At 37.7% G+C, this 26,624-nt stretch overlaps 1 protein-coding gene across 3 annotated transcripts in view; it reads right to left on the bottom strand.

The window, feature by feature from the left end:
• The window catches only part of TTC17 (tetratricopeptide repeat domain 17), a 55,271-nt gene that overhangs the window by 24,681 nt on the left and 3,966 nt on the right, over nucleotides 1-26,624 (bottom strand). For all 3 annotated transcript variants that reach the window (XM_027719434.2, XM_027719433.2, XM_027719435.2), the window contains exons 2-16: nucleotides 17,515-17,604; nucleotides 15,861-16,030; nucleotides 14,758-14,869; nucleotides 13,535-13,666; nucleotides 12,749-12,858; nucleotides 12,326-12,470; nucleotides 11,810-11,949; nucleotides 11,418-11,578; nucleotides 10,989-11,101; nucleotides 9,932-10,072; nucleotides 9,389-9,504; nucleotides 8,985-9,159; nucleotides 8,367-8,444; nucleotides 5,943-6,167; nucleotides 3,662-3,848 (exon numbers count right to left, since the gene is read on the bottom strand). In XM_027719434.2, coding sequence (XP_027575235.2) covers nucleotides 3,662-3,848; nucleotides 5,943-6,167; nucleotides 8,367-8,444; nucleotides 8,985-9,159; nucleotides 9,389-9,504; nucleotides 9,932-10,072; nucleotides 10,989-11,101; nucleotides 11,418-11,578; nucleotides 11,810-11,949; nucleotides 12,326-12,470; nucleotides 12,749-12,858; nucleotides 13,535-13,666; nucleotides 14,758-14,869; nucleotides 15,861-16,030; nucleotides 17,515-17,604 — 2,095 coding nt within the window. The remainder of the gene's footprint in view (nucleotides 1-3,661; nucleotides 3,849-5,942; nucleotides 6,168-8,366; nucleotides 8,445-8,984; nucleotides 9,160-9,388; nucleotides 9,505-9,931; nucleotides 10,073-10,988; nucleotides 11,102-11,417; nucleotides 11,579-11,809; nucleotides 11,950-12,325; nucleotides 12,471-12,748; nucleotides 12,859-13,534; nucleotides 13,667-14,757; nucleotides 14,870-15,860; nucleotides 16,031-17,514; nucleotides 17,605-26,624) is intronic.

The raw sequence follows: 26,624 nt of genomic DNA, 5'->3' as shown, positions 1-26,624 counted from the left end.
GCTGTAATAATTTTTGACACTTCACACACCTACTCCATAAGAAAAAACCCTACCAAAAACCTCTGTAGATTTAGAAATTCTTTTACAATGAAAACAAACATTTATATAAACTTGAATATAGAAGGCAAAAGTTAAAAAGAAAAATGTTGGTATGAGGTTTTTAATTCCTGTTCTCACATGCATGAAGTGATTTGTGTTTGAAACATAAATTTTTACCTAGAATGGAGATAAATTACTAAAAAAAAGTACCAGGCAGCAGTACAGACAGGAGCATACAAGCAAGCATCCAACAAGTCAGCATTAGTGTGTCACACTTCCAAAGTTCTGTGCTAACAGCAAACATCCCAACATGCTGGAGAAAATGTCTATTTCACCTATTTGAAAAAAACACCAAGCATATACTGTAACCAAAATTCAGACCATAAGTTCAGATTCTTGACCCCACATTCCATCCCATGCTAGCATATAATTCCCACTGACCATTTGCTGGATTCTGCCAATGGCTCACGGCAGCAGAGCAAGGAATTCCGTGTCTCGCTAGTTAGTTCAGTTCTCATGAACAGAGGCTTTTGACAGGCGAAGCAAAAACACAGCTATCACATGGGCCTACAACCCAAAGCACAGGCAACCCTATTGCTGTTACTTTCAGAAATACTGAATCAATGCTTATCAAAACAAGATATTAAACCAGAGAAAACGTGATATTCCAATTTCTTTGTAAATTTTTTAGCATAACATATCCACCTCAAAGGATATAAATAGTTATGACACGCCATCAAGTACCTAATAACAAGAGGACAAACTAAATTCAATATCAGATGTCCCCTAGCAGAAACACATCACCTGAAAGGCTGTGAGAAACTCCTGAAGTAACAATCCAGTGATATTGTGATTGTCAAGCATACATTTGATCCATGTATTTATGAATGTGCTTCATTAGCTCTATCCTATTCAGAAACATGTGTGAAAGTAGTGTTCAGTTTGCACCTTGTCATCAGAATGTACCTTCCAGTCTCTGTCATGGTGTTAAACAAAAACAGATTATGTTGCTTTATGAATCTTCTAAGTCTATGTGACATTAACATTTTAAAAAATGTTGTAAATGCAACAAGTAGTGTCAAATATTAGCATCTAAACAGTTCGCATTTTTTAGGTTCCATATAGTGGCTGAATAATTGCATATATTATTGTATTAGAATGGAAAGTCAAAATTCAAACTTACAATCTCTTTTCAATTGTTTTCTTTGGACTGAAGGATGAACAGAAGATTTCCAATATTTCAGGATACTTGTAAGTGCGAAGTGTGATTTCTGAGTATGCATTCTTGAAATAATTCTGGCTTTGGAGACTTAACCTCACTTTCATACGGCCTATCAAGGTTCCTCTTGAGTCAGTTGAAGTTTACAGTGGGGAAAAAAAAATATTTCCCCAAACCTTATGAAAATAAGATAGGCACATCTATCTCTCCATTTTTTAATTTTGAGTTTTGACTTAAACCACAAATCATCATCAAGGTTGAACTAACCAGTATGTTTATTTTACACTCTGCACAAGAATGTACAAAGAACATTTACACTATCTGTCAGGTTTGCACTTTCAGGTTTCTTGCACTCAGACAAAAGATGACCTATAGAATAGTATAAATAAAAATGAAAAAGAAATATTAAGAAGAGTCCCGGAAAAATGTAAAAAAAAAAATAGAGTAAAATACTTAACTAGTGGAATACTGAAATTTAATAGGCAAATTAACAAGCTAAGGCATATTCAGCTCCCTCTTGATGTAGCATCGTCACAGATTCATTAACAAACAAAACCAAATGTCAATGTACCAGATGAATATATTTGTGCTCACTTTGTTTACCTGAGGCCAAGGTAGCAAAAGAAGCAAAGATAACACTTTTCTCAGAAGCAAAGAAAGGAAAGATAACACTTTTCTCAGAAGCACTTTTGACAGGGGTTCTCCCTCACATTCAAGAAATAGAAACTTCCTAAACAGCATATGCAGCAACAGCTGACCTCAAAATGAACATCCTAGAACAGGAATCAATGCTAACAGAGGCCAAGAATCAACCACAACAGACTATGACAACTTTAAGAAAGAAAAGCATACAAGACAAAAGAAAGATGTCAAAGATCACTTTGGAGTTCAGATACAGACACTGCTTGTTTACCATCTCGGTTCTGTGAATATACTTTTAAATCATTTTCTGCTTACCTTCAAAATAAAGTAGCTATCACTGGAACAACTAAACTTTTGAGTTTCAGACATTTTAAAGAAGATCTTAATTAAAAGTAAACAAACATCGATTTTTTTTCTAGAACAGTGAAGTGTCTCTTGTGATGAAATGCGCAAGTTCCATTACTGCTTACAGTATCTACTAGGATTTTTATAAGAAGGGCAATCTGAAGTTAAGAGATTCATTGTGAAGCACCAGCATATGGAGGAGCTGACATTATGAGCATCAGCAAGAGCCCCATCAGTTGGGCCGTAACACCACTTACTACAGTACATTTATCCAAACAGCATTCATTTCTCACACAACTGAGGTACTGTCAATCACAGCAAAATGCATAAGGCTATAAAAAGAGTATTAATCTAATGGCATAGTCCTGAAATTTCACCTACAATGGCATCATCCATACTGTACCAGGAGACGTGAAGTTTAGACTACGTTTAGACTACACAGTTCTACATGTTAAACCAGAGGAGGTTTCTCCGTGTCTTTTCACTGGAGATAGAATTAAAAAAAACACCTCAGAGGAAGTTCTAGCAATACCAAAAATCAGAAGCATTTATCTGGTGAGGTTTTCATTTAAAAATAAGGAAAAGATTAGACAGAAAGATACCTTAGTAACAATTTGAGAGAGAGAGGTTTATAAAATATATTAATAGATGTTCTTCAAGATTGCTCAAGAGCAGCATATTAGCCATATGCAAGCATACACAAAACACTGAAAATATTCAGTGGGATTGACTAAAATAAAAGAATCCACCTCCAAAAGCTATTTTTTTTTAAATACAAGTAGCCACTAGTGATAGTAAAGCATTCAATCTCAAATATTTTAAAAGCGAGACTGGATTCAGTCCTTCTTCTTACAGATTTTTGGAGGGTTAAGAGCAGTGACCACAGGTCTCATATCAACAAAATAATGTTGACACAATATAGCCTATTCCTTAAAGACTGAACACTAGAAAATGACAGCCAAAGTACTGAACACACTGAAAGAATATGAATTAAACTAAACCACTCTTCACCAAATTCTTCAGCTTTAAGAAAACAAATCCAGCTGTCTGTAAATTTTGAAGGGGTGTACAAAGGGGTTGTTGAGTAGTTTAGCAATAGAAGTTGTGCATTTCCATAAATACTGAATCCAGCATTCCTGGTTTACCAGTAAGAAATCGATGAGGTTGTTAAGGTATTACTGACACACTCAGGAAGTAATTTGCATTCAGTGGAAGCCCTCTGGATATTTAAGAAGTCATCCTTAAGCAATTATTCAATGGACTGTAACTTTTCCATTAAAAGCAGTTTCTCAACCTTGATCCTTAAAAATAGAAAGCACTGTAAAGCAAAAGGATGGATTCTTGGAAAAAAGGGTGCAACACCCAAAGCAAATAGACATTATTTGACTTGTGGTCCATCTTTCAGCAGTTGCTTACCACTGCACACAGTCGAGGTGATGTTGTACAGAAAAGGATAAAACTGCAAACAACGGATCATCTTCAGGCTGCTTTCGCACTCCAAACACTTGGTTGTCAAATTCAGTGCATGTCTGAAGGCCTGCAGGGCTCCACTTATGTTGTTCAGAGCCAGGTATGTGTTTCCTAGGCTCAAAAAAGTCAGGGGCTGAAAAGAGAAAAGCAACGCACCCAGCATAAGTATGTTCACTGTTTAAGATGGATAAGAGACAGGAAAAACCCTTGTAAATCCACACCCTCCCAAACTTGGCTACAAAGAATTCAGAAAACTTCTTAAACTGGGACTACCTGTTCTTCAAATGGAGAACTAACAGCTTGATGCATTGGTGCTAAACAAAAGTTGTTTTGACATAGGGTTATGTTAAGAATCCCTGCAATAAAAACCCAGCTGTTAAATACACACAAACTGAAATGAAGCATTAAATACTTATAACCATCAGCAACATAATGCTTACTGCATAGAGTACCAAACTGAATGCTTGAAGACAGTTTATAACATTTAAAAGTCAGAAAAAAAGTAAAAATTTTTCTAGTGTTCTAGCAGGACAGACACATTTCATTTGTCAAGAGTGTTCAGATTTACCTGAGCAGAACTAGGTTACTGCAAACACCAATGTCACACCAGCTTAGTGGTACACATTCAAGCCTTTCAATTCTTTAAAAAACGGTATTTTTGTCCACTGCTTTTGGGCAGTCTCGCTAAAGTATGTATTTTTTAAAAAAGTAAAGAGTATAAACACCTTTTTCACTGGGTAGAACTTAATTAGCACTTTAATACAGGCACACAGTAAAGCACTACATTTTGTTTGTTGACTGAAAAGTCTTTTCCTTGCATAAAGTAATTTGCTGCAATTAGCAGTATAATGCTAGAATAATGAACTACAGTATTGTAATTTAGCAGTCATTTTTCCCACTGAAATAGTTTTACATTGTCTGATCAGTAACTTAAGATTTTTCAAACTCATCTTAGTTTGTATTATTAAACAGCATTCAGAAAACAGTGCAAGCTGAGCAACAGGACCTTTTTTTAACAGCTTTTGCTTATATAGCACATTTTTTACTCCCTGTGGCTGTAATTAATTTTAATTTGTATTTACTTTACACTATATTCCAGGAAATACTATTCAAGTATAAAGTCTCCTGCTAATTTTTTTGGTACAATAGGTATTACAGGACTGAGTACATCTGAAAAAAACAGGAGCAGACATTACTGTAATGAGGTAGGATTCACTAATATTTTTGAATGAAAGCCCTACTTACACAGCATGGTCCTAAGGATCCCTAGGCTCCTCCCCTCCAAGGCTGTGCTTTCTTAAGGCACATCATTCAAGCATAGTTCTCTCTATACTTCCTTTTTGCACTCTTACCCACCACCCAAAACGGGCTAGATTCCTTTCCAACATTTGAAAACTTCTTTCTGAATGCTATATTGAAAAAGCTTTTTCTGTTTCTAGCTTTTTTATGTGCTAGGTGACTGGTGGCCTAGCAGCTTTAAGCTCTGTTAATCTAACTACAGAGCACAGGAAAAAGTCACTTGAGCTTCTTACTGAAGCATCTCAAATCTAAGACCAAGACCGCCTGCTAGAGGAAAGCTGTCCCCCACTATGCCATGTTCCCTCCCCTTCCTTCTCACAATTGTTGTGGCCAGTCCAGTAGTTCAAAGAGTTTATATAGAAACTGTCTATATGACATAGGTGACAACGTACAAAATGTTTATAATGTTACTGCTCAGAAATACAAAAACCTGGTTTGAACCTATGGTTGGAAATAAAGCCACCAAACAACTAGAACACAGGTTTTCCTCTATGACAAAATCTGCGGACAAATAAAACAGTAGAGATAAAAAAATCAAGTGTCACAGAAAGATGTCTACACAGTCAAAAATCCTGGTGACATATATGTTACTTTAAGGATTTTAAGAATGCTGACAGCATTACGGATCTCTGTTTTAGATAAAAATGTTACCAGACACCAGGATTAAATCCCTTGGAGGCACTGCTGATAATACAGGTTTTGGGAGGCTAAAAGTCTGTCACTGATTTATAAGAACTTCTCTAGATGTTTATACTCTCAGCAATCAGCATCACCCCGATGCGATCAAGAATTTAAATGAAAATTAACATCTGTTGCAAATTGCAAGCTGGAAGTTGAAATGCATGCACAGGTAAGCACAACATATATTCAGAAAATAACGAAGAAAAACACATTCACTGCTGAACAAACACAAACCCCATCATCTTACCTCAGAGGCATTGATGGCCAAAGCCTTCAGCAGAAGTCTGCTGGCATCCGAATGAAGACCATAATGAAACAAGAGGTTGGCAAGGTTGACCAGAGGGATGTCCTGATACTCATGGGGAGCCAAATTATATGCTTTTTGCAAACAGGTGATAGCAAAGGTGCTATTTCCAACTGCACGCCAGTACAATCCAGCTTCATTAAGCACAAGCCATAGAGGGTCTTCTGGCTAAAGGAGAGTCAGGAAAAGGATAAAAACACCCACAAAAAGGTGTCTCAGGAAGACAGAATTGCCTGCTATTTAGCAAGAAGAAAACAGAACTCACCCTTGCATACTATCTTATTAACTAGATACAAATTAGACTTTGTTGTGTCCGCTAGCAGATTATTCAATCTGCTCTATTCTACTCAAATTGACACCATTTACAATCTGAACTGCAATTTAGTAGCAGCTGTTGCTCACACTCTACTCATATGACTGCCTTATATATTGACCACAAAATCCCTTCAAATATACAAGTGATAATAGTCAGTCCACTTCAGGAAGGAACATTTGTGAGCCACTTCAGAGTCTTAAAATTATACTAACACAAATCTATGTAGAAATGTTACAATTTGAAGGTCAGGCATATCCTGACCTTTCCCTGACAATTTAAGGTTTCAGAGTTGTATTTTTCTTACACTTAGTTATCTATTTGTCTTATCAAAGTTGACAACTGACATGCATTAGATACTATTGAAAGATCATAAAATAGGAAGCAATAAGAGGGCAGGTGGAAGAACGGAAGAAGTGTCAAATACACCTCTGAGTGCTCCTTCCTCCTCTTTCACCTATAACAGAAAAAACAAACACCCTAGAGGAGAAACAGCAAAATTTTAAAATCCTGGCAGATGAACAGAGGTAGGTAAAACATCCACTTTCAGATGCACTTTCAAATTACTTAGAAACATGTTCTAGTTTTTAATATTTTCAGCATTATGTATTACCCAATTCTGTACAAAGAGTTTACAGCGTAAAAGCAACAACTGAAATTAATGTCCAGTCCAACCTACATGTCTGAAGCCCAAATGCATGCATGGATAGGAAACGTGCAGCTAGAATTAAGGAAGCAAAACAGATAAGGATCTTTACAGTAGTATTATATCAATACAATGCAGCTGGCATAACAGTAATACTGTGTTGAAAAGTTAATCAGTAAGAAGATTTTGTTCCAGGTTTTAAAACCCTCACACAGGAGGGTTCTAACTATTTGGTTCTAGATGAACTGGAAGATATCAATAGGAAATATTATTCTTTGAGTACCTTACATAATCTATAATTTTAAGAGTATTTATGATCTCTATTTTGCAATGCACATACATAACATTACTTACACGTTATTCATTCCAAACTTCTCACTGCATTACACTCCATACACAAGTCTCAATGTCCTCTCTTAAACTAAATCCTCATCAAGTTATTAGCATTTTGTCTTTCCCAATACTAAGATACCAACTGTGGCCTTCCCGCTCTGAGGAGTTTATCATTAGCAGAACAGGCGTGACACAACACTGTTCTTACATCAGCATCTAAATGACCGAGGAGTTCAGGCTCTTAGCATGACAGCAACAGAATACTACAGTTAAAACCAAAATACCCATGCACTGCACCATAAGACAACACTTATGGGGCTGTTCTGAACAACATAATAATAGGAATCAACTCATACTGATAATTTTTCTTCTGGGTAAGACAGATGCACATAGTAAAAAGTACTGATTTCAGAATAAAAAAATATACATATATATATTGCCTTGACACAACTTCTACAAGAAAGTTAAATTGAGAAATATCAGCTTGACAAGTCAAAAAGAGTCAACGTCTATATCTCAATGCTTCCTTGTCATTTGACTTGTGATGACTCTCAAAGGCCCCACGCAAGACGGAGGTGGCACTCCACAGGGTGTTATACAGATGTACATTCTTTGCTCCAGAGTGCTAATTATCCTGACAGAAGATTGATAGAGGGTTGGTTTCTTTGGAGGGAGAGCAGGGGGGAAAGCAGGGTAGTGGGAAGGAGGAGGAAGAGCAAAAGGCAGGCATGAAGGGAGGGGTGACATGAGGAGTAGTTCCAAGTTCTCTTAATTAAGCAAATGTCTGCCAGAATTAGCTAATAGAACTAGCACAGAATTGCCGTTCTGTGTCCTGCAGTTGTAACAAGAACAAGTAACTACAGGGCTGTTTGGTCTACATTAAGCTAATTTAGATACTTCTCTATACTTTTGCGCCTTACTTGTAAACATGGATTTTTAAGCTAGTTTCATCTCAGTTTCAGGCAGCAAATAAACTTATTCCTCGTATGTCACTGGCTGACTGACTACTTTAGAAGTATGGAAACAAGCCTCAAGTAAGAATTCTGAATTTATCTCGTTCAACAGCTTGACATACCTTTCTCATGGCATGATCTAGAAACACTCCTATCTTCGCCTGTGTAATAGATTCATTGTTGATACGAGAATGCAAAACCTGAAACACAAAGATAGTGTTTTTTTCCCCTCCAAACAACTGAATAAACCTTATAGTCTACATAAGCACGGGCCATTCAAGTCTTGCTTCTTTAAGTCTTTCCTTTAGCAAAGGGAAGAAAAGGATACTGTTTCAAACAGAGGATGTGAACACATAACACTTCAAGGAGCCAATCTTCATAATGCAATATGAAGGACTCACTCCAGCCTTAAGTTACCAACTTGGTACAATACAGTTCTTAGAAACCCCAAGAAGATGAATCACGTCAACCAACTGTTAGAAGATTTAAAAATTTCAAATAGTAAATTATATTTCCTATTTTGTGTGCTTTTCGTCAGTATTTGAAAAAGTCAGACAAGTTCTCCCTTTCTCCATTCCCATTAGAAAGCACTTGTTCACCTTTTTTGGAAATATTGATTACCTTATGATACCAAGGAATCCTTTAAATATCAGAATCTTTTATGTTTTGTGTAAGATTTTTAAGGCAATAAAGAGGAGAATTTTATAACAGAAGAGAATCAACAAGATCACATCTCTTACTTGTCTTGCTCGATCATCTGGCATCCTGAATTTCAAATCTAGATTAGTGTCTAGTTCCTTGACCAGTATGTTTAGAGATTCATTGTTACGAGCATCAGTAATGGAAGAACAATCTGGTGCCTGTGTTTCTCCATGCTCAACAGTATCTCTCGGGGTACTCAGGATTGGATGGATCCTAGCAATAAGGAGAAATCAGACAAATTAACAGCATGTGCTGCCTGTAACTGTGTATAAACAAAAGACAATCAAGGAAAATGCCTTCCTTCTGTGGAACGGCCAGAAAGAAGTCTGAACACATCTGTGCTGATGATTACTAATTGCATCCATCCTCTCCAGAAAGAAAATATTCATTAAGGTATTACTGTGAAAATTTACAAATACAGTTTTTAAAAGTCAGCACTTGCCTGAATCCCCTATTTTCTGGAGGTAAGAAATAAGTTGGCAGTTCTTCTGGGTCAGGAATTTTGGGGAAAGATTTAATGCATTCTGATCGCTGAGGCCACAGAATATGCTGTTTGTCCTAAGGGGAAAAGGAATTATTTTTTATAATTTTCTCAACATTTTTAATATTCTAATTAACAAGCTAATAAGAACACAAGGAACAGTCTGAAGAAAAAAAAAAAGATTTTAAAAACTATTATTTTTCCATCTTTTTTTGCATATCAGCAGTTCAAATTTCTATTTCTACTCAGCTGTACAGCTTTACTTACAGCAGATGTTTACAGAACAACTCCCTCTGCGCTGTAGTAGAGTTTCAATGGATGGGAAACTAGTACAGAGAAACTAGATAGATGCTTATATGTTGATGACATTCAGAATGTTACATTCTCCAGTGCTGCCACACATCAAAACTGCAGCCTAAATGCTAAGAAGTTTCATAAACAAGGAGAAATTTCACTTTCACCACTCCTCTTTGAAAGGGCAAAGCCTATCTACTCGTCACTTACTCTGTTGGATTCTACACTCCACACTGAAACAACAGAACGAGCAACAGGGGAAGACTGCAAGGACTGGCTGTGAATGCTTTGGTTTGCATGAAGATCCAAATTCACAGATGTCATACTAGAAGTTGAGGAGTCTTCACCAAACTAGAAACAATAGAAAACCAAAATTTAATAAAGAAAAGAGATGGTACATTACTGGCTGAATTTCTGGATATTATTTTTTTCCCCCACCATTTATGTAGTTAAGCCTCACTGATGAGCTGAAACTTGGGTAGCAGAAAAAAAAAAAAAGAAGAAACCTAGTCTCTCGATCTACTCACACCATGGAAAAGTAATATTCATGTTGTAAATAAGTCAACAATGAAAACACTAGTGCAAACAGACCACAACCAAAATCTACTTATCTAGATTGCATAGCTTGAGTTCAAGTCAGAATTACTAAGACTCATGGCTTTCAGAATTATCTCGATAATCTGATTTTGTAATTACTATAGTAGGAAGAAAACAACATAATTAAAAATAATTATTCCTGTTTCTTAAACTAGTTAAGGGGAAACTCCAGAACATATTCCATATTGCAAAATAACTGAAACCATAATCTTTATCTGTAGTTCTAATACAGCAGAGGTGTTGCTTGGGTGGTTGTCATTCTGGATTTTCACTATTAGTATACACCTTGCTTCCAAAACTTCTCAGTACTCTTGTATCAAATTTCCTTCATGCGATCACAGGAAACTAAGACTTTGGACTAAAATAAAGTTTTTCAATTCAAATAATTCTAATAGCTCTCTTTTCTAAGAAAAACAAAGCTTTGTACAATAAATCTATATTTCTCTCTAGTTCTACAATTCACAGTCAATCTCAGCTTGTATTAATTACAAAAGAAACTAGCATTAAAATACTTTAAACAACACTCTGGAAAAGAGACTAAATGATTTCTCACTATAATTACCACACCCAAAACGTACCCTTTTTGTCAAGTCTGAAAAAAATAGAATTATTTTGCTAATAAGGCAAATGGGATGCAACTTAAAGCAGTGGTATCAATTCACAGACAAACCTGAACATATTCCACATTTTCAAAAATGTCTCCGCGATGATAACGAACAGGCTGGTCCCACTGGCAGTGCAAGCTATGCTGCTGGTTGCCCAGTCTACAAATCTGATGGTTCCCTGCAGAGGACAAAACATTTTTTTATACTACATTAAGTGTGGTTTCTGAGGAGACAATGACAGCATACAGTCAACCTCTCTGCCCCCAGTTCAGTCAATCCCTTTTTATTGACTTCATCAGCCCAGAGGAACCTACAGCTTCAAAACACCGAAAAAAAGTCCCTGTTCAAGAACATGCTGCAATCTCTTCTTTAATAAGCAAAACACAGCAGCTACTCAGGGCCATCTTAATATATACGGAAGTTATGTCCTGACATAATTTGAATATGTGCAATACTTCATTGCTTTAATGAGCATGAACACTAAAAAGTTGTACCTAGTTGAGCTTCTTTTGCCATCTGTGTCTCGTGAATGATGTTCCTCAAGATTTGTTCCTCTTGGATGAGCTTGTACTTGTCTAAAACATCTTGCTGCCTAAGGTAATGGTCATGCTGCTTCTGATATTCCTTTAATTCATTTAATGTTCGCTGAAGTGATCTTGAAAATTAAACAAGAGAAAAATTTATTTGAATGCTTTCTAGAATATCACCTTTTCCTACCTTGTTGCATATTTTCAACATTGTTTCCTTAAATATTCTTATGCTTAATTCTACTGCATAGTCAAAAAATTATAGTGAGTTGAAAATCATTATCCTTCTTGAAATGCACATGGTTGCTGCAACAGAAGTTGGATTGTATGCATTGCCACTGGGATACTGCTTTAGTTACCTATGCTGGGCTTCCAATTTTTGCTCAAGTTTTTGCTGACATAAGACAGCATGCTTCCTTTTTACCGCTTGCTCAAACCCTGGTTTGGCCTGTAGAGCATGATCGTAACACAGGACTGAGTGGTTGTACTCTCCAAGCATCTGAAGAATGACCGAGAAGAAGAGAATTAGCCATTGTTCAGGAATATTTAATTAAAAATATTCCACTTTTAAAGAAAATTTTTAAAGAAGGCCTTTAACTTGATTTTTAATTTATGGTAACAAGCAGCCTGTCATTTCTGGCACTCAAGCCACTATATCTGTTAAAGAAAGGCTGCAGTAGAATTTTTATGGAATTTATTTCCAGGAAAAAAAATTTGCTGAAAGACAGACTTTTGGATGAAAGTCTCTTGACAGAATCTTAAACATTAAGCATGAAATCATGTGGAAATCAAGACACATTGTAAAAGAGTCAAGCCAAAAAAATTAAGTAATATTCAATTTTCTTCAAGTCTTGGAAAATAAAGATTGTATTTACTGCGTATATATTTCCCAAAGTGTAATAGCTGGTAAAGAAGTCACTGTAATCCAGAGCTGCATGAACCACAATAGCTGCATCTGCAGAGAAGTGAGCCCGGTGCAGAATATTTGCCAAATTTACCAGTGCAATATCTTTATTTTGCCTAAAAGAATACAAAAAAGAAGCAAAAATGGACATTAAAGGAGGGTCAAACTGTAAAAGAATCGTGCATAAGGACACGGTCAGTTGTCAGTCACGCATTAAAATATATCATTTAAGAAAAATGTCTCAACTATATATATGCCTAGTACAGCACATAGAGACCAAGAACAAGTAACATGGATTACTTATTAGTATACAGTCTTAGAAACCAAAACCTGTTTATTAATTAGGATAACTAGAAAAGCAATCTGAGAAGAAATCCTTATTAGCAATCCTTACCTTGAAGAAAAATGAAGGGCACGCATGGCACATTCTACTACTTGGTATGGCTCATTCTTTATTCGCCAGTAAAAAGAAGCCATATTATAGAGTACCCAGGAAGAAGAGTTCTGCAGTAAAGAGAAACACATGAACTGTACTAACTACTAAAACATGAACTAAAAGGTTAATCAGGCTTTAATTACCATGGGATTAAAAGCTGGTGCTCAGCTGCTCTAAGTTATCCTCTTCCACTGGAAAGCTGCCATTTGGCAACAGTTGTGACTGTTTAGGAAGAATGAACTGGCATACAAATGTATTAAAGAAACACAACTTCTGCCTTTCAGGCATGTAAAAATTTGAAATGAGATGAAATGAGAGGTGACAGTAGTTTGAGCATCAGCAATTTAATGGGGTTCAATGAGAATTCCTAGATTTTGCAGGAAGGCATTTAATAAAAACATACACATTTCAGTACTGTTGTTTCTTCTTTGTTCTTTTAAGTACCTGTATTTTTGTTTAAAAGCTCTTATTATCTTGACAGAGATGTGGCTTGCCAGATAACATAACTACATAAGTCAATAAAGATGACAATAAGTATTTATTTACTTGTTTTGCTGATGCTTTCTCCTATCTCTGCTTGCCTAGCAGAAAATGGTTTTAGTCTCCCTTTTGAAACTGAAATGTAAACCAAAAATATACGTCTAAAACTAGTACTGGATCTGATTGCATGTATGAGGTGTATCTAATCTTCTGAGACTTTTCTAGCATTCTTTTTGTGCATACAGTAAGATTTCAGTTTCATACCTTCATTAGCCCGTCATAAATACGATGACCTATTTCCTCTATACTTCTTCCCAGCCTCCGTGATAAGTATGTGAAGATTGGATCTTCTTTAGGTAAAAGGGGTGCAGAAAGATTAACTCTTTCTTGGACACCCTAAAATAAAAATTAAATACAGGTATTTGCTGACACTTTAACTAAGAGTAGAGAAATACAAACAAAAGCATGACACTCAGGAAAATGTACAGTTTGGTTATTTATGATCTTATCATCCTTTCAGGATCTTTGGCAATTGAAAGAATAATTTCACCTCTGACAGATTACGAGTATGTCAGATAAGCAAATATTAGAAGCAGCCAAAAGCAGCCGCTGCTTGTGAGTGCTACAGAAGAAATATTCACTTCTGGTAGTACTGTGTATCCGGCAGCTACTGATTTCCACTGAAGCACTTAAATCATGTTTATCAGGTTACATGCACACAATGAAAGTATCCCTACACTTCTTCTCTTTCTTCCCTCCCCATGAACAAATGTCCTTCTTTCAAAAATACATTCAGACCCAAGAACAGAGATAATAAGACTTCACTTCCGTTTTTTTCTGTAAGAAAATCCTTATTTGTAGATGAAAAGACTTGTAATGAAATAAATATCAAGATATAACTGCTAAAGCTGCATCTGCATTAGAAAATTTGCTCATATCATGCTGTTCACAAACCCAGTTTTTGCACCACTCTTCCACTGTAGCTTTCCTAAAGCAGCTGAAAGAACAGTTATCTCACCCTCTGGGTTAGGGCTTGGCATTCAGATACCAAACAGATGGTCAAGTATGTTAGGAGCTACTGACAAACCTGCAAACCATTTTCTGATCCTGAATTGTCATACATTTAAACAACCCTGTTCACCACGCTCCAATTTTCAACTGGAGAAACAATTCACAAGCTAGTAGTAGTTCCAACGAAAGCTACCAGTTTGCTGATGAAATGTGTTATGAACACAAAATACTCCATTTTCCAAAAAATGTCCTCTAAAGTACAGTAAACAATAATAAAAGAGAAACTGTATAAATCTGATAGAATTGCCCTCCTATAAGCAGGTACTTTAATCAAGGCACACCTGTAGTTTAAAAAAAAATGTGAAATAGTCTTGAAAGATTACAATGCCTTGTAATCTTGACTGAGAACTACCAGTAAGGGTTTTCTATTCCTCTTCCTAATGGGGAAATACACATACTTGCATTTGCTCACTTACCCGTAAGTGCTGAAAAGCATGAATACTGTATGGAAGATCTAGAACTTTTGTACAGTCTGGCTGCTGCAGGTCTGGAGGCACTGGGGACTTTGTGTCTATATAGTCTTCAGGGCTAAAGACATAATAACATAACAGACTCCAGATTAAAATATTGCTGAAGTTCGTAAGAAACAGTATTGCAGCTGACAGAAAGAGTACTCTGATTTAATCATTACAAAAATCCCCTGTTTGAGCACATCAGACTATTTCTGATGTCTTCCCAGACTTCAGTTGTACCAGCATGTCATCACTATAGGATAAAGTAAATAAATTTGTTGGCTTTAGAGAAAACATCAACATTTGAATAGCCTCCAAAATGTCTAAGCGTCAACCCAGTGTATCACTGCTATGATTAATGATCTATCTGCCAGGCCAATGGCACTGCATGCAGATTAGAAGACTCTTCCATTGAAACAAACAAACCAATCCCAAATATTGGTGAGAAGTCCAAATGAAGGTATATGAGGATAAAACTGATCTTTTCCCACTTCAAGTATTCATATGACTATGTTATAAAAATGAAACTACAAAACCAAGACAGTGAGCCCTGCAGATGAATTACCAATGATGTCAAATGTCAAGGAGACTGTCTGCTCATCCTTTACTTTCTAAACACAGGGGACAAAATATAACCAGAAGGTTCAACAGCTCAGTAATCAACTGAATTTCATTCAAATTTAAGTCAAGACAGTTCCCACTAAAATAAGTGTGTCTAGCTCAAACACTGAAAGCACACTCAAGTAAATTCAACCCCCTTCTACATGATGCATTTCACTTTAATTTACATGTCTGGACACGTCAGTACAGAGTAACAGTGGTAGAACTCAGAAGAGAAAGGAACGCTTTCAGGGTAAGGCTAACATGGACTGTTTGAGGGAAACTGTTTGTGTTGTAACTGTTCACAACTAGTAGCAGATGTTGTTTCAATTTTATTCCACAGTAACACAAAAAAAATTAAACTGTCATCTAAAGATCAGTCTGTGTTAGTATTGTTCTTTTTACTTTCATTTAGAGGTATTTTTTTTAATTCCGTAAAAATCTTAGAATATAAAGCATCTTATTACCGGATATCTTTGCTCTCTAAGGTGATGTATGTGCCATCATACAGATCTAGGTCCCCCAGGGGCACCTTTGCTTTAATGCAGTCTGGATCCTCTTTGTTATGCCTTTGTTCCAGCCCTGTGTCTCTGTCCTCATTTTCCTCTATATGAATCTTTTGAGCAACTAACTGTTTCTGTAGGGAAAGAGAAGGAAACAGAAGAATATATACTGATGAAATCAAACTCTACAGTTGCTAGGAGTTCAACAGTACAATTTTTTCCTTACAACAAAGTTCATTTGAAAAAAATCTAAAAAACTCATTAAATTTTAGGAATATTTTCCTATCTTTTAAAACATCTGTAGCATATTTTGGATTTGGATGGAACGTAAATACTTTCATTAGAGATAATACAACTATAATAATTTCTTCTGTTGTACCTAAAAGGAGGGCTAATAACATTCCAAGCTTATGGTAGTCCGTTTAGGAAAAGAAGAAATAGCTGCTAACAGTATGTCAACTTTTAAATATTTGGACCCTTTTTCTTCACTGTAAAACCTCATGGAACTAATACTAGAGATTGCAAACAAAATCATCATCTTAAGCATTCAGTGTGCTAAGTACAACTCAGGTGGCAGGCAAATGCAAGAATTGAGACTAATTTCCATACATCAGTTTATGCTGTGCCTTGGGAGCTACCTTTTGCCCCATAAAGCTCACAGGTATAGATCACACAGATTAACGATCTGTTCCAGTACAGTAAGCTGCATTTAATTCTCACCCAGATGTGCAAACTGAAAACACATTAAATATCATAGGAGTCTATACATGTGAAATAATAATAGAAAAAAAAAAATCGCAGTTTTAGCCATACACATTTGATTGCATGCTACTATGCAACAATACAGATATAAACTAGAAGTAATAGAAACTTGTATAAGAACTTACAATATATAACTTCTGCTGAAAGTCATTTTTATGCGCAAGTTGGACATTAGCAACTTCCAAATCCCCAACCCATGCCCCACAGCTAAAATGTTCATTACCACAAAAGAAGAGTATACCTTGATGAGAAAGACTGGCTGAATACAGTCACACAAGGGGCAGTCCTGCTTCTGTTGCTCCCTTCCACTTCTTCCATTCACCTAAAGCTACCTCTGGTGCTCATCTAACTTTCTAGTTAGCTTGTTATGCTAATTTGACAAAACCAAAGCTGGCACAAGAGAGAAAGGAGTGCATGGCCTGAAGGGCTGTGAGCTGTTTGCTTGCCTAACCCCTTTTATATTTAAACTTCAGTTTATCAGCTCAAAGTTCATTAAGGCCCTTTTCAAAAGGGTCTCAGACCCTTTTTCAATAATAAATGAGCCCCAATTACACCAGAGGTGACCTGCTCTGTACTCTTCTGAAATACAGTACAACAGAATCTAGTATCTGAATGACTTTCCTTAAAAATGTTAGGATTATGGCTAACAACAGAGAATGATGCAACTGGAGACCAGTTAAGCAGACTTGGGGCAAAAAATTCTTGATCTCTGAAGAATTCTTCATCCTTTCATTGAAACAGAATTTTGCCAACAGTGAATTCTTTTCCCCATCTAAAACTATCACTATAAAGATTGTGGGAAAAAAAAAAAATCTGTATTTTCAGAAATTAGTTAGTACTTAATATTGTGCTTTACCTCCAGTTCTTTGAGGTAGTTAACTGTTGTTTCTTGTCTCATTAGTATTACCAAATCATGAGGGTTTCTCAAGTTCATTGGTGAATCCACCTGCAAGAAATTTTAACAGTCCATCATGTAAAACATTCTCCTAATTGGAGTGATTTTAAAAGGTAGGCAGTTATGTTCATTCAATTAGTTTGTCTGTTCAAAGGTTTTCTGTCCAGTCAGCATTCATAATATGTCCATAATTAAAATCTGTACTTCGAAAAACAGTTATTTGAGAATCCAATTCAAACCATGCTTTAATTTTAGTTTATTCAGACACACAAGTTCTAAGCATAAGAGGCAACTAAATTTCTCACAACAAACATTACTGCTGAAATACTAGATACCTTAGACTGCAATCACAAAAAGTTTTCTTTTTCTTTCCTCTACTGTGTGCCTCAATAGGCATAAAGTACTTCAGCTTCAACTCCTCTGTGCAACTAATGTAACACACCAGCCTAGCATTAAGTTCTATTGCCTTCAGAATTAATAAGTAAAAGAACAAAATCAATAGGGAATCAGGAGAAGACTGAATGCTCTGCTACAGAAGACCGTGCTGCACTTCCAGAGCTTTGCACAGGAGTTCGCAGCTCAATAGAGCAGCATTAGAGGTACGTCCCAGACAAGAGCAGTCACACATCAGGCTCACTCTGAGGCCTAGCTGGGCTCAATAAGCCATAGCACTTCACTCCAAACAGCCCAGCCTTGTCCTCATGCCAAATCAATCCTGCTGTGTGACCAGGCGGGGGAAAGTCACTACAGTCGAGAAGGTGGATGAGCAGCTGAGCCGATGCAAAGGCTCATCAAAGACCAAAGGCTCACTTCCATGCTTCCAGCCCCGTTTCCTTCAATCTGTCAGTGTGATACCAGGACACTGGCTGCACACCAGCTCTGGTGCCCGCCAGGCACCTGTGAGCTAACCCAAACTCAGGAGTTGAACAGCGCATAACTCCCTTTCGGTTGCTTTACCTGAACTAGTAAATTAAATTAGTTCAGGAAGGCTCAATGAGCATGAGAACAGAAACAAGGAAATGGACAAGAGAATGTGGCAACAGGATGAAAAGATGACAAGCTGACAAAGACAGCAAGATCTCACATTTTTAACATGACTGTTATGGTAAAATGATCTACACCAGGATGTTCCTGGATTTGCTCAGTTTCCATTCCACCTTTCAGGATACAGAACTAGCTACTGCATACAGATGTAAACACTTACCTGTATGTTAGCACTGATACAACTACGTGGGCTGTCCATCCCCATGATATCTATGAAAACCCGGTGACATTGCAATGTAATGGAAAAGTTTGCCATACATACATATGCAGGAGAACCTTCTGAGCTCCAGCTCTTCATTTTTTGTCAACTTTCCAAACAACTTGGACACACTTCTGTGACTCTCTCTTATTGCAGAAAACTGCATCTCCAGCAGGACACAGCAAATTTCATGGTAATTGTAATGTGTCCTGTCAACAGATTAAGCCTTGGGCTGTATTCTCTCACTTGTGTGTCAGGTAAGCTCATATCTACTTTCTTTGGATTACTGACTATAAAAGTCTATGTTCAACTCCTGACTGAGTAAGGGCCTTGTCCTCTGAGACATAAACACTTGTTCCTTTTATTAAACCCTAAGGGTGGTTTTGGCTAAATTTGGCGAAGTATTCCTTTCCAAGTCAAAAGCCTCAGTGCTTCTTTTATTATGGAGCCATTTTGGCAGGGGCTACCTACACAGTCCATTACATTTAACTAATTTCCTGCCTTAGCAAATTAATTCTCTTATATCACCAGACGAATAGAAAATAATAGGTGCTACTGACACCAGTCCATTTTTACACTTTGGAGATCATGGATTCAACTGTTGCCAATAAAGGATGACCAAGTATCTGCTACGATCCAGAGAAGCACAGAAAATACCATATTAAAAAAAAACCTAACGATTTTGTTAGTTGAAGTATCAAAATCTACAACATTTTATTTATAGTCGTATTTCATATTTCCTCCTATGAGCCCCACCTCACTTTGAACTGGCTGCACACAAAAACAGAGTTATGCACTGAATGTAGCGCTTGTCCATGCCTCATTTGCTACAGAAACTACTGTGCTATGTGCAAATGAATAAGAGATGAATTTGCAAAGAAAATACAGGAAAGTTTTACTGTATTTAAAGCACTTCATCACCCATTCCAAAACACCACTGTACATCTGACATCTAAAGGCTGCTTGCATGATACTACACAGTCACTGAGAGCAAAGTCAATTATCAGCTCCACTTTCAGTGACAAACTGCATCTGGGGAGCAATTTTTTGCAGAAAGTTATGCAGGTATCACCAGTTAGAGAGCTTTACTCTGAAAGATTAAGGATCTTGGCTTATAATTTAGTCAGAAACAGAATGATATTCAGGGACAGCTTCTGTTTTTAACTTTTGATAAGACAGTCTCATGAGAGTTAGGTCTGAATTTAGCGTGCAGGAATTTGGAGTGGTATGTTACCAACTCAGTGTGTATGGGTTGACAGAAAAGAATGCAACAAGTATCATACTCCCATCAACTATTACCTGGCAGCAGAAATCAAAGTGGTAGCAACAATCAAGAAGCAATACAATTTCAAATTCATTCATAAAGTTATGTCAATCCACTCATCTCAAGTTAAGAGTATTTTAATTTAGGCTTCATATTTTCACTTCCAGATCAGACCTCACTTTGTCACCAGCAAATAAGCACTTTCTAATAATAGCATAGAACCCTTCAACCTTGTAGAAAGTTAACTTTACCAGTGCGAAAACACAAAGCTCTTAACCCAGAACTTTAGTAGTTGTATTGGGTTGGTACGGCAAGGTCTTCATAGCCAGGGGCTACAGGAGTCACTTCTGTGAGAAGCTGCCAAAGCCTCCCCTATGTCGGACAGAGCCAACTCCAGCCAGCGCCAAGACGGACCCACTCCTGGTCAAGGCCGAGCCCATCAGCACCTGTGGTAGCATCTCCGGGGCAACACAGTCAAGAAGGAAAGAAAGTTATTGTACAGAAGTAACTGCAGCCAGAAAAAAGAGAACTGAGAATATGTAAGAGAAACAGCTCCGTAGATACAAAGGTCAGTGGAGAAGGAGTAGGAGAAGGCGCTCCAGGCACTGGAGCAGAGATTCCCCTGCAGCCTGTTGCAAAGATCATGGTGAGGCAGGCTGTACCCCTGCAGCACATCATGGAGCAGAGATATATCAGAAGCCTATGGTGGACCTCACACCAGAGCAGGTCGATGCCCAAAGGAGGCTGTGAACCCACGGAAAGTCCACAGTGTATCAGGGTTGCTGGCAGGATCTGTGACCCCACAGGGAACCCACACTGGAGAAGCCTGTTCCTGAAGGACTGCATCTTGTGGGAGGGACACCACACTGGAGCAGTTTGTAATAGCCTGTGGGAAGGAACCACATTGAAGAAGTGCATGGAGGACCAGACAATAATGCAAGGTTTGCAGAGGCAATTTGAGCCAGCACATCCAATGTATTCAGAGCACTGATGGTAGCTTGTAAAAGTGAACTGAAAATACTCTATTAGTTCTTATACTCTTCAGTTTATACATTTACAGTATGAAGGCACTACAAAACAGTAACTGAGGAAATAAAAAGCATTCAGATCTACAAAAAATACTATGACACAAAGGAAAACAGATTCTTATTAAAAAACCACAGGAGATCTTATGATATCATGCCTGCAAATGAGGAAAACAATGCCAACTGGCCCTCAAGAGGCATTGGCTGGAGGATGAGGGTGCTCAAACTTAAGAATATCATAGAATTTAAACCAAAAATTTCTGATCTGTTTAGATTGATCCAAAAAAATCAGCCTGCTGCCAAGTAGGCGAATCCTCCCTTTTCTTGCTATCTGTAATCTTATAGCTCTACTGAGAAAGAGGCCAACTAATGCAGCTGAAAAATAAAAGATTAAACAGTAAGTTTTCAGCCAGATCAGTAGGCTAGTCTGAGCTGGCCTCAGGTGAGCACTTCATTATCCCACTCTGTAGGGATAGACAGATGGCTTTTGAACTGAAACTTATTCCTCTCGGACCCAGCCAGCAATACTGTTAAGACTTATACAACATCCCTTCCTAGATCAAACACATTTTCTTTACACTGCCAGCCATTTCTACAGCAGGAAAAAGGCAAGGTTGATGTACTCAATTGTGAAGAGCACCAATACTGTGTTTGCCATTGAGGGCAATAATGATACCTCATGAAGAATTTAGCACAGCAAGTAGGTAGCAAACAACAGTATAACATCCACGTAACCTGCACAGCAAAGGTAAGGGCAGCAACAGTGGTGAAGATAAGCGGGAAGCATGGTGTGCTGAAATCGTTTTTAACTCAAAGTGTGTTAGACTGACGGCAAAGTACCACATTCATTTACTCTTCCTCCAAAGTGCTGAAACTGTGACATTCAAGATGAAGCGCCTGAAATGCAAGAATCTGACTTCAATTCAAACACAGTAAACGAGGAAAAAAAACAGTGCTGAAAAGCTTTCTTTGAACCTTTGATGGCTACTGTAGCTACACTGCAGAAAGCCTGCCAGTAAAACACTTTCAGAATAAGTGTTCTCTGTTCCACTTTGCCCAAAGGTGAAAGTTTCTCTATAAAGCACAGTTCAAATTTATCCAGTCACAAAGTACACCAAGAATCTGATTCAGCAAGAAACACAGAGAATTTATGTAGCAAGAAAAGACATCAGAGTTGAATCAAACCTTGAAGTTTTATAGTCTCCTATGTTACTTGCATATATCAAAATCTCTGAATAGTTAGACTTGTAAGTTTTGTCAAACCTTCCAGTACATTTTTCTTGACAATCCAGTTATATTACAACAGGAATTAAATGTTTAAAATGAGGGTCAAAGGATGCTTCAGTCAACCATTTTTAGGTAAGGCTTTTTTTTAAAGTACTGTGGAAATCCCCCTGTTAACTGAGGTACAGGCACATCAAAATCGGAAGAGCTGTTAGTACCTCTTCACATCCTAAAAGCTTTATGCTGCATGCAGAAGGCAGATTACTACAGAAAGAAGCTGAACTTGTTTTATAGTCAGTGGATCTTTTGTCACTGTAGGAAATGAAGGCAATTCCCACTCCAACAGGCTGCAACTCCCTGCAATTTCGAGTGTGAGCAAATGATCTGAAAACCAGTGCTTGTCTTTTGGTATATTCTTGCTGTCTTGATACTTGACACTCCAACACGATACTTCATGGCATTTCTGAGGAAGCCGCAAAAAAATCTGTATGGGTTTCAGTGCGAGACAAGCTACGAAACTGGAAAAGAAGTTCTTTGACTCATTCAAATGATGAGTAGGCAGAGTCAAAAGATACTTCTTCCAAGGGATGTCACTGAAAAATTCACACAGAAAAACGACGTTGAAATGAGTTTTTATGATAAGTATTCAGCCACTTAAAAGCCTGGAGCTGCAGAACCTGTTAACAAACAGCACTAGGTGTTTTGATATTATTAATACTAGCTGTGCTACAGAAAAAAACCAGAAATTTTAAACACTTGGGCCACTTCAAACATAAAAAAACCTAACAGAGTTGCAGTATTATTGAATAACTCTATTCAACTGAGATCACACCAGCTATGAATATCGTAGAGAACAGATCTAAACACATCAAAGGAAAACAGGACTTTACTTGTAACACCACATGTCTGTAATGTGTTGTTGGTCATACTTAAGGGTACAAGTTTCCAACTTGTATACTCTAGGTAAGGTTTATATTCTTCAGCAGCAAACCAGATGCCAGCCATACACTCAGTTGAATCAAATCAAGAGATGGAGAGATTATACTCATACACAACTGTAATGAACAAGTACATTTTTTTCATAAAGGCAGACTGGTTCTTGATGCTTGCTCACTGCCAAATCCTAAAATTATTAAATGTTCTAACGTTGAAAATACAGACAGGCAAACTAGTAGTTAGACTTACACAACAAATTCAACAAATGAACAACGGAAAACCCATTAATTTTTTTTTTGGTTAAACTTTGAGGGAATTTACTTTATTCAGAGACGTATTTTTAAAGCAAGCAGCTACATGAAATAACAGTGGATTTCACAGTCTTGCTGACTTTGCTCCTTTGGGCTTTGATGGCATCTTCATACAGACATGTAATTGGGCCACTTCTAGGCTACCCTTTAGCTGTGAAGCTCACAATATGACAAAGGCATGCCAGGCACCATGAACACTTTCACCACAGAATAATCAGTTTTGAACAGTTGATTCATATCATCTAGTCAGTTTGTCCTACCCTTATTTTAAAAGCAACATAAAACAGGATGAGAGGCCAGGAAATCAAAGTGTGAGGATGCTAAAAGAAATAGAACCCGGGAGCACACTGTGCCTGGAGGACAAGGCTGCAAGAAAACATCAAGAGTGGAGGAATGAGCATGACATGCCTACACAAGGTCAGAGCCACCACTAGGGCATCTGGACTTAAAAATTGAACCACCTCGGCACATATGACTATGCTGGGCTAAATACAGATGTTTTTGCACTAAAGCTTTTCTGTCAGCAGTCAAACCTGGCATAAGATTACCTGCTAGATTGCAGCAGGTGTGAGGGGCATGGACACCAACAGCTGTATTTCAGCAGCCCTTTGGATCTACCTCTTTGCTCTTCCACCTCAGATGCAAATCTTTCACTGCTGAGTTGAGAACAGTGAAAGCTACTTCTTCTCCACCACTGCCCCAACTAACGAAAAATTTGCATATCTGACTGCACACCACATACAGGCTACCACAAGGCCTATTTTTATCAAATTCAGATCTAGTCGTGACGCTCACAGTGACACAGAAATATGTAGGCTGTGCTCCCCTGTGAGCAGGCAGCGCTGGTGAAGTGCAGCTCTAGGTCCCCATTTGGGACAAGGACGTTAAACATCTCAGCCATTCAACATCCAAAACGTTCAGGTTCAAAATTTTCTTACGCGCTTATGAAAAGGTAGAAAATTTAAAGTGAGGAGGTTTTGGTTTTTTTTATTTAAATTACTATTTTTCACACTAGATGGAGGTCTAAGTCCTACAGTCCTTTGGTGATCAAGAGAAGCTCTAAATCAGAAAAAGTTTCCCTTTTCCTGAGGATAAGCTGACCTATGTCTCAAAACTATCCTGCTTCAGCTCATCACCCCAGGGTTGGATGACATCTGATGAACTACAGAACACTCAAACCAACCTCCAGCCTAGGTCTGTTTTGAGCAAGGCATGCTACCTGACACACTTCAGTAAAAATAAACAGGGTTTTGGGTTTTTTGTTGGTTTTTGTTTTGGTTTGTTTTTTTTCTTTTGCTTAGCACACAACAGACTTGGAAGTATAAGAAATTCAGTCAAGAAAGAGGTCATACAGCCAAGTAAACTAACCTTTTATAGAAAGAGCAAAGCAAACATTCACCTTTCATTTTCAAGACAGGACTGAGTGACTGCTTAATATACCACAGAAAATGCTTTTGTAAGCAGCAAATAGATTTTTATTTGGCTGCACTAGATTTTCAGCTTCACTGGATTTTCAGCTTTCCTTGGATTTGGATGGCTGCTTTTCCTATATTCTTGAGTATATGGACCACTGTTCTCATCTCAACCCGGTGCACTGAGATGGCAGATTAACGCATTAACCAACTCTAAAGCCATCCATGAATCAATTTGCCTTTCTCCTACTTGAGGTCCACTGGCATTCAAATCCGCAACCACACGAACAACTGTTAGGTACTGTCCCCCCTCTCTACTGCACTAAGCCACTATTGCACTGCAGGAAATTCAGATGTTGCATGTACTGAGCGTCCGGTTGTCCTAGACCCCAGCAGGCTAACCAGCATTGCTCGTTCACTCTCCTCTCCAGATCATCTCTAATGGACTTCAAAACACATGACAACACATTAAAACCAGAACAACTTTTTGTCAACTCAGATTCCTTGCCAGAATCTGCCAGAACACTTTCCCAATCCTGCTTTGGACCATCTGCCTGGAAGGTTTCTCAGCTTTAGTTTAATTATGCTGAAGTAATGCTTTCAGTGTTTACAGTAGTCCACACAAAGGCAGTCCTTTGAGTCTCCACGAGCTCGCCCAGCTTCAATCGCCTCCATCAAGGGATCTCTAGAAAGATCCTACCTCAGCTCTGGTATGCCAGGTCTCTGAGTCATGGTAGCAGGTGGTCCCCAGCATTAAAGCCGTGAATGACCACTGAAACTGTATCCTGCACTGCATTTAATCTGTCAACTGTCTGTCCTCTTTATGCCAAGTTTCTCTCTTCTCTTTAAGTACACTAGTATTTCTGTAGAGACGAGTTTCCCTACTGGCAGATAAGCACTGTCTAAAATCAGTTATATATTAGCCTGAACTTTATACTGTGAGTTGTGAAATGAAAAGGCTTATAAACACGTGCACTGAGTAGCTATAATCTCATTAAAGAGAGACGATTACTCAGCCCCTGTCTGCAGGAACATACATTTGAGGTGGACTCAGAGTAAAAGAAGAATATGAACTGATCCAGAGAATTATGTCTTTGATCTGAAAACCAGCTACTAGAGTAACAGATATAGCTTGATGGCTTTTCTCTTGATGGCTGAGACTTTGAAGTGTTACATGTACTGCTAGGAATTAATTTGTTTCATCGTTCAGAAATGCTCAGTAGAAACTGGAACAGCAGTGCCTACTTAGCAAGCACTCTTGTTTACTAGATGGAAGCTTGCTGATAGATGGAAAATTGTTCAATCCATGTTAACTTTGCTACTGCTGCCAGGTTGTTGTAACACCAGGAACTCAAGTCTCAGCCCAGGTACTGCAAGAGATCTTATGTCACAAAAAAGTCAATCTCACTTGAATGTAATCTCACACTAAATGCCTGCACCCTTGCTGTACTATAAGGAAAAACACCTGAGAGAGATTTTAGGTCAATAACATAAAATATTCTCACCCTTCTTCCCTCAAACATATTCCAGATATTATATATTGTATATAGGTCAGGATCTGTAACTCCTCCTTTCAGCTCCTCATCCATAGTGCACTTTGGTAACACAGAGAACAAAACTCACAGTAGAGTAAACCAGAAGCTACAAGGAAGTCAG

Source organism: Pipra filicauda, unplaced genomic scaffold (genome assembly GCF_003945595.2).
Source record: "Pipra filicauda isolate LSUMZ 115617 unplaced genomic scaffold, ASM394559v2 scaffold32_size4067784_pilon, whole genome shotgun sequence".
NCBI classification, from domain to species: domain Eukaryota; kingdom Metazoa; phylum Chordata; class Aves; order Passeriformes; family Pipridae; genus Pipra; species Pipra filicauda.
Note: the sequence above shows the minus strand (reverse complement) of the source record. Positions and strands in the feature narration are given on the sequence as shown.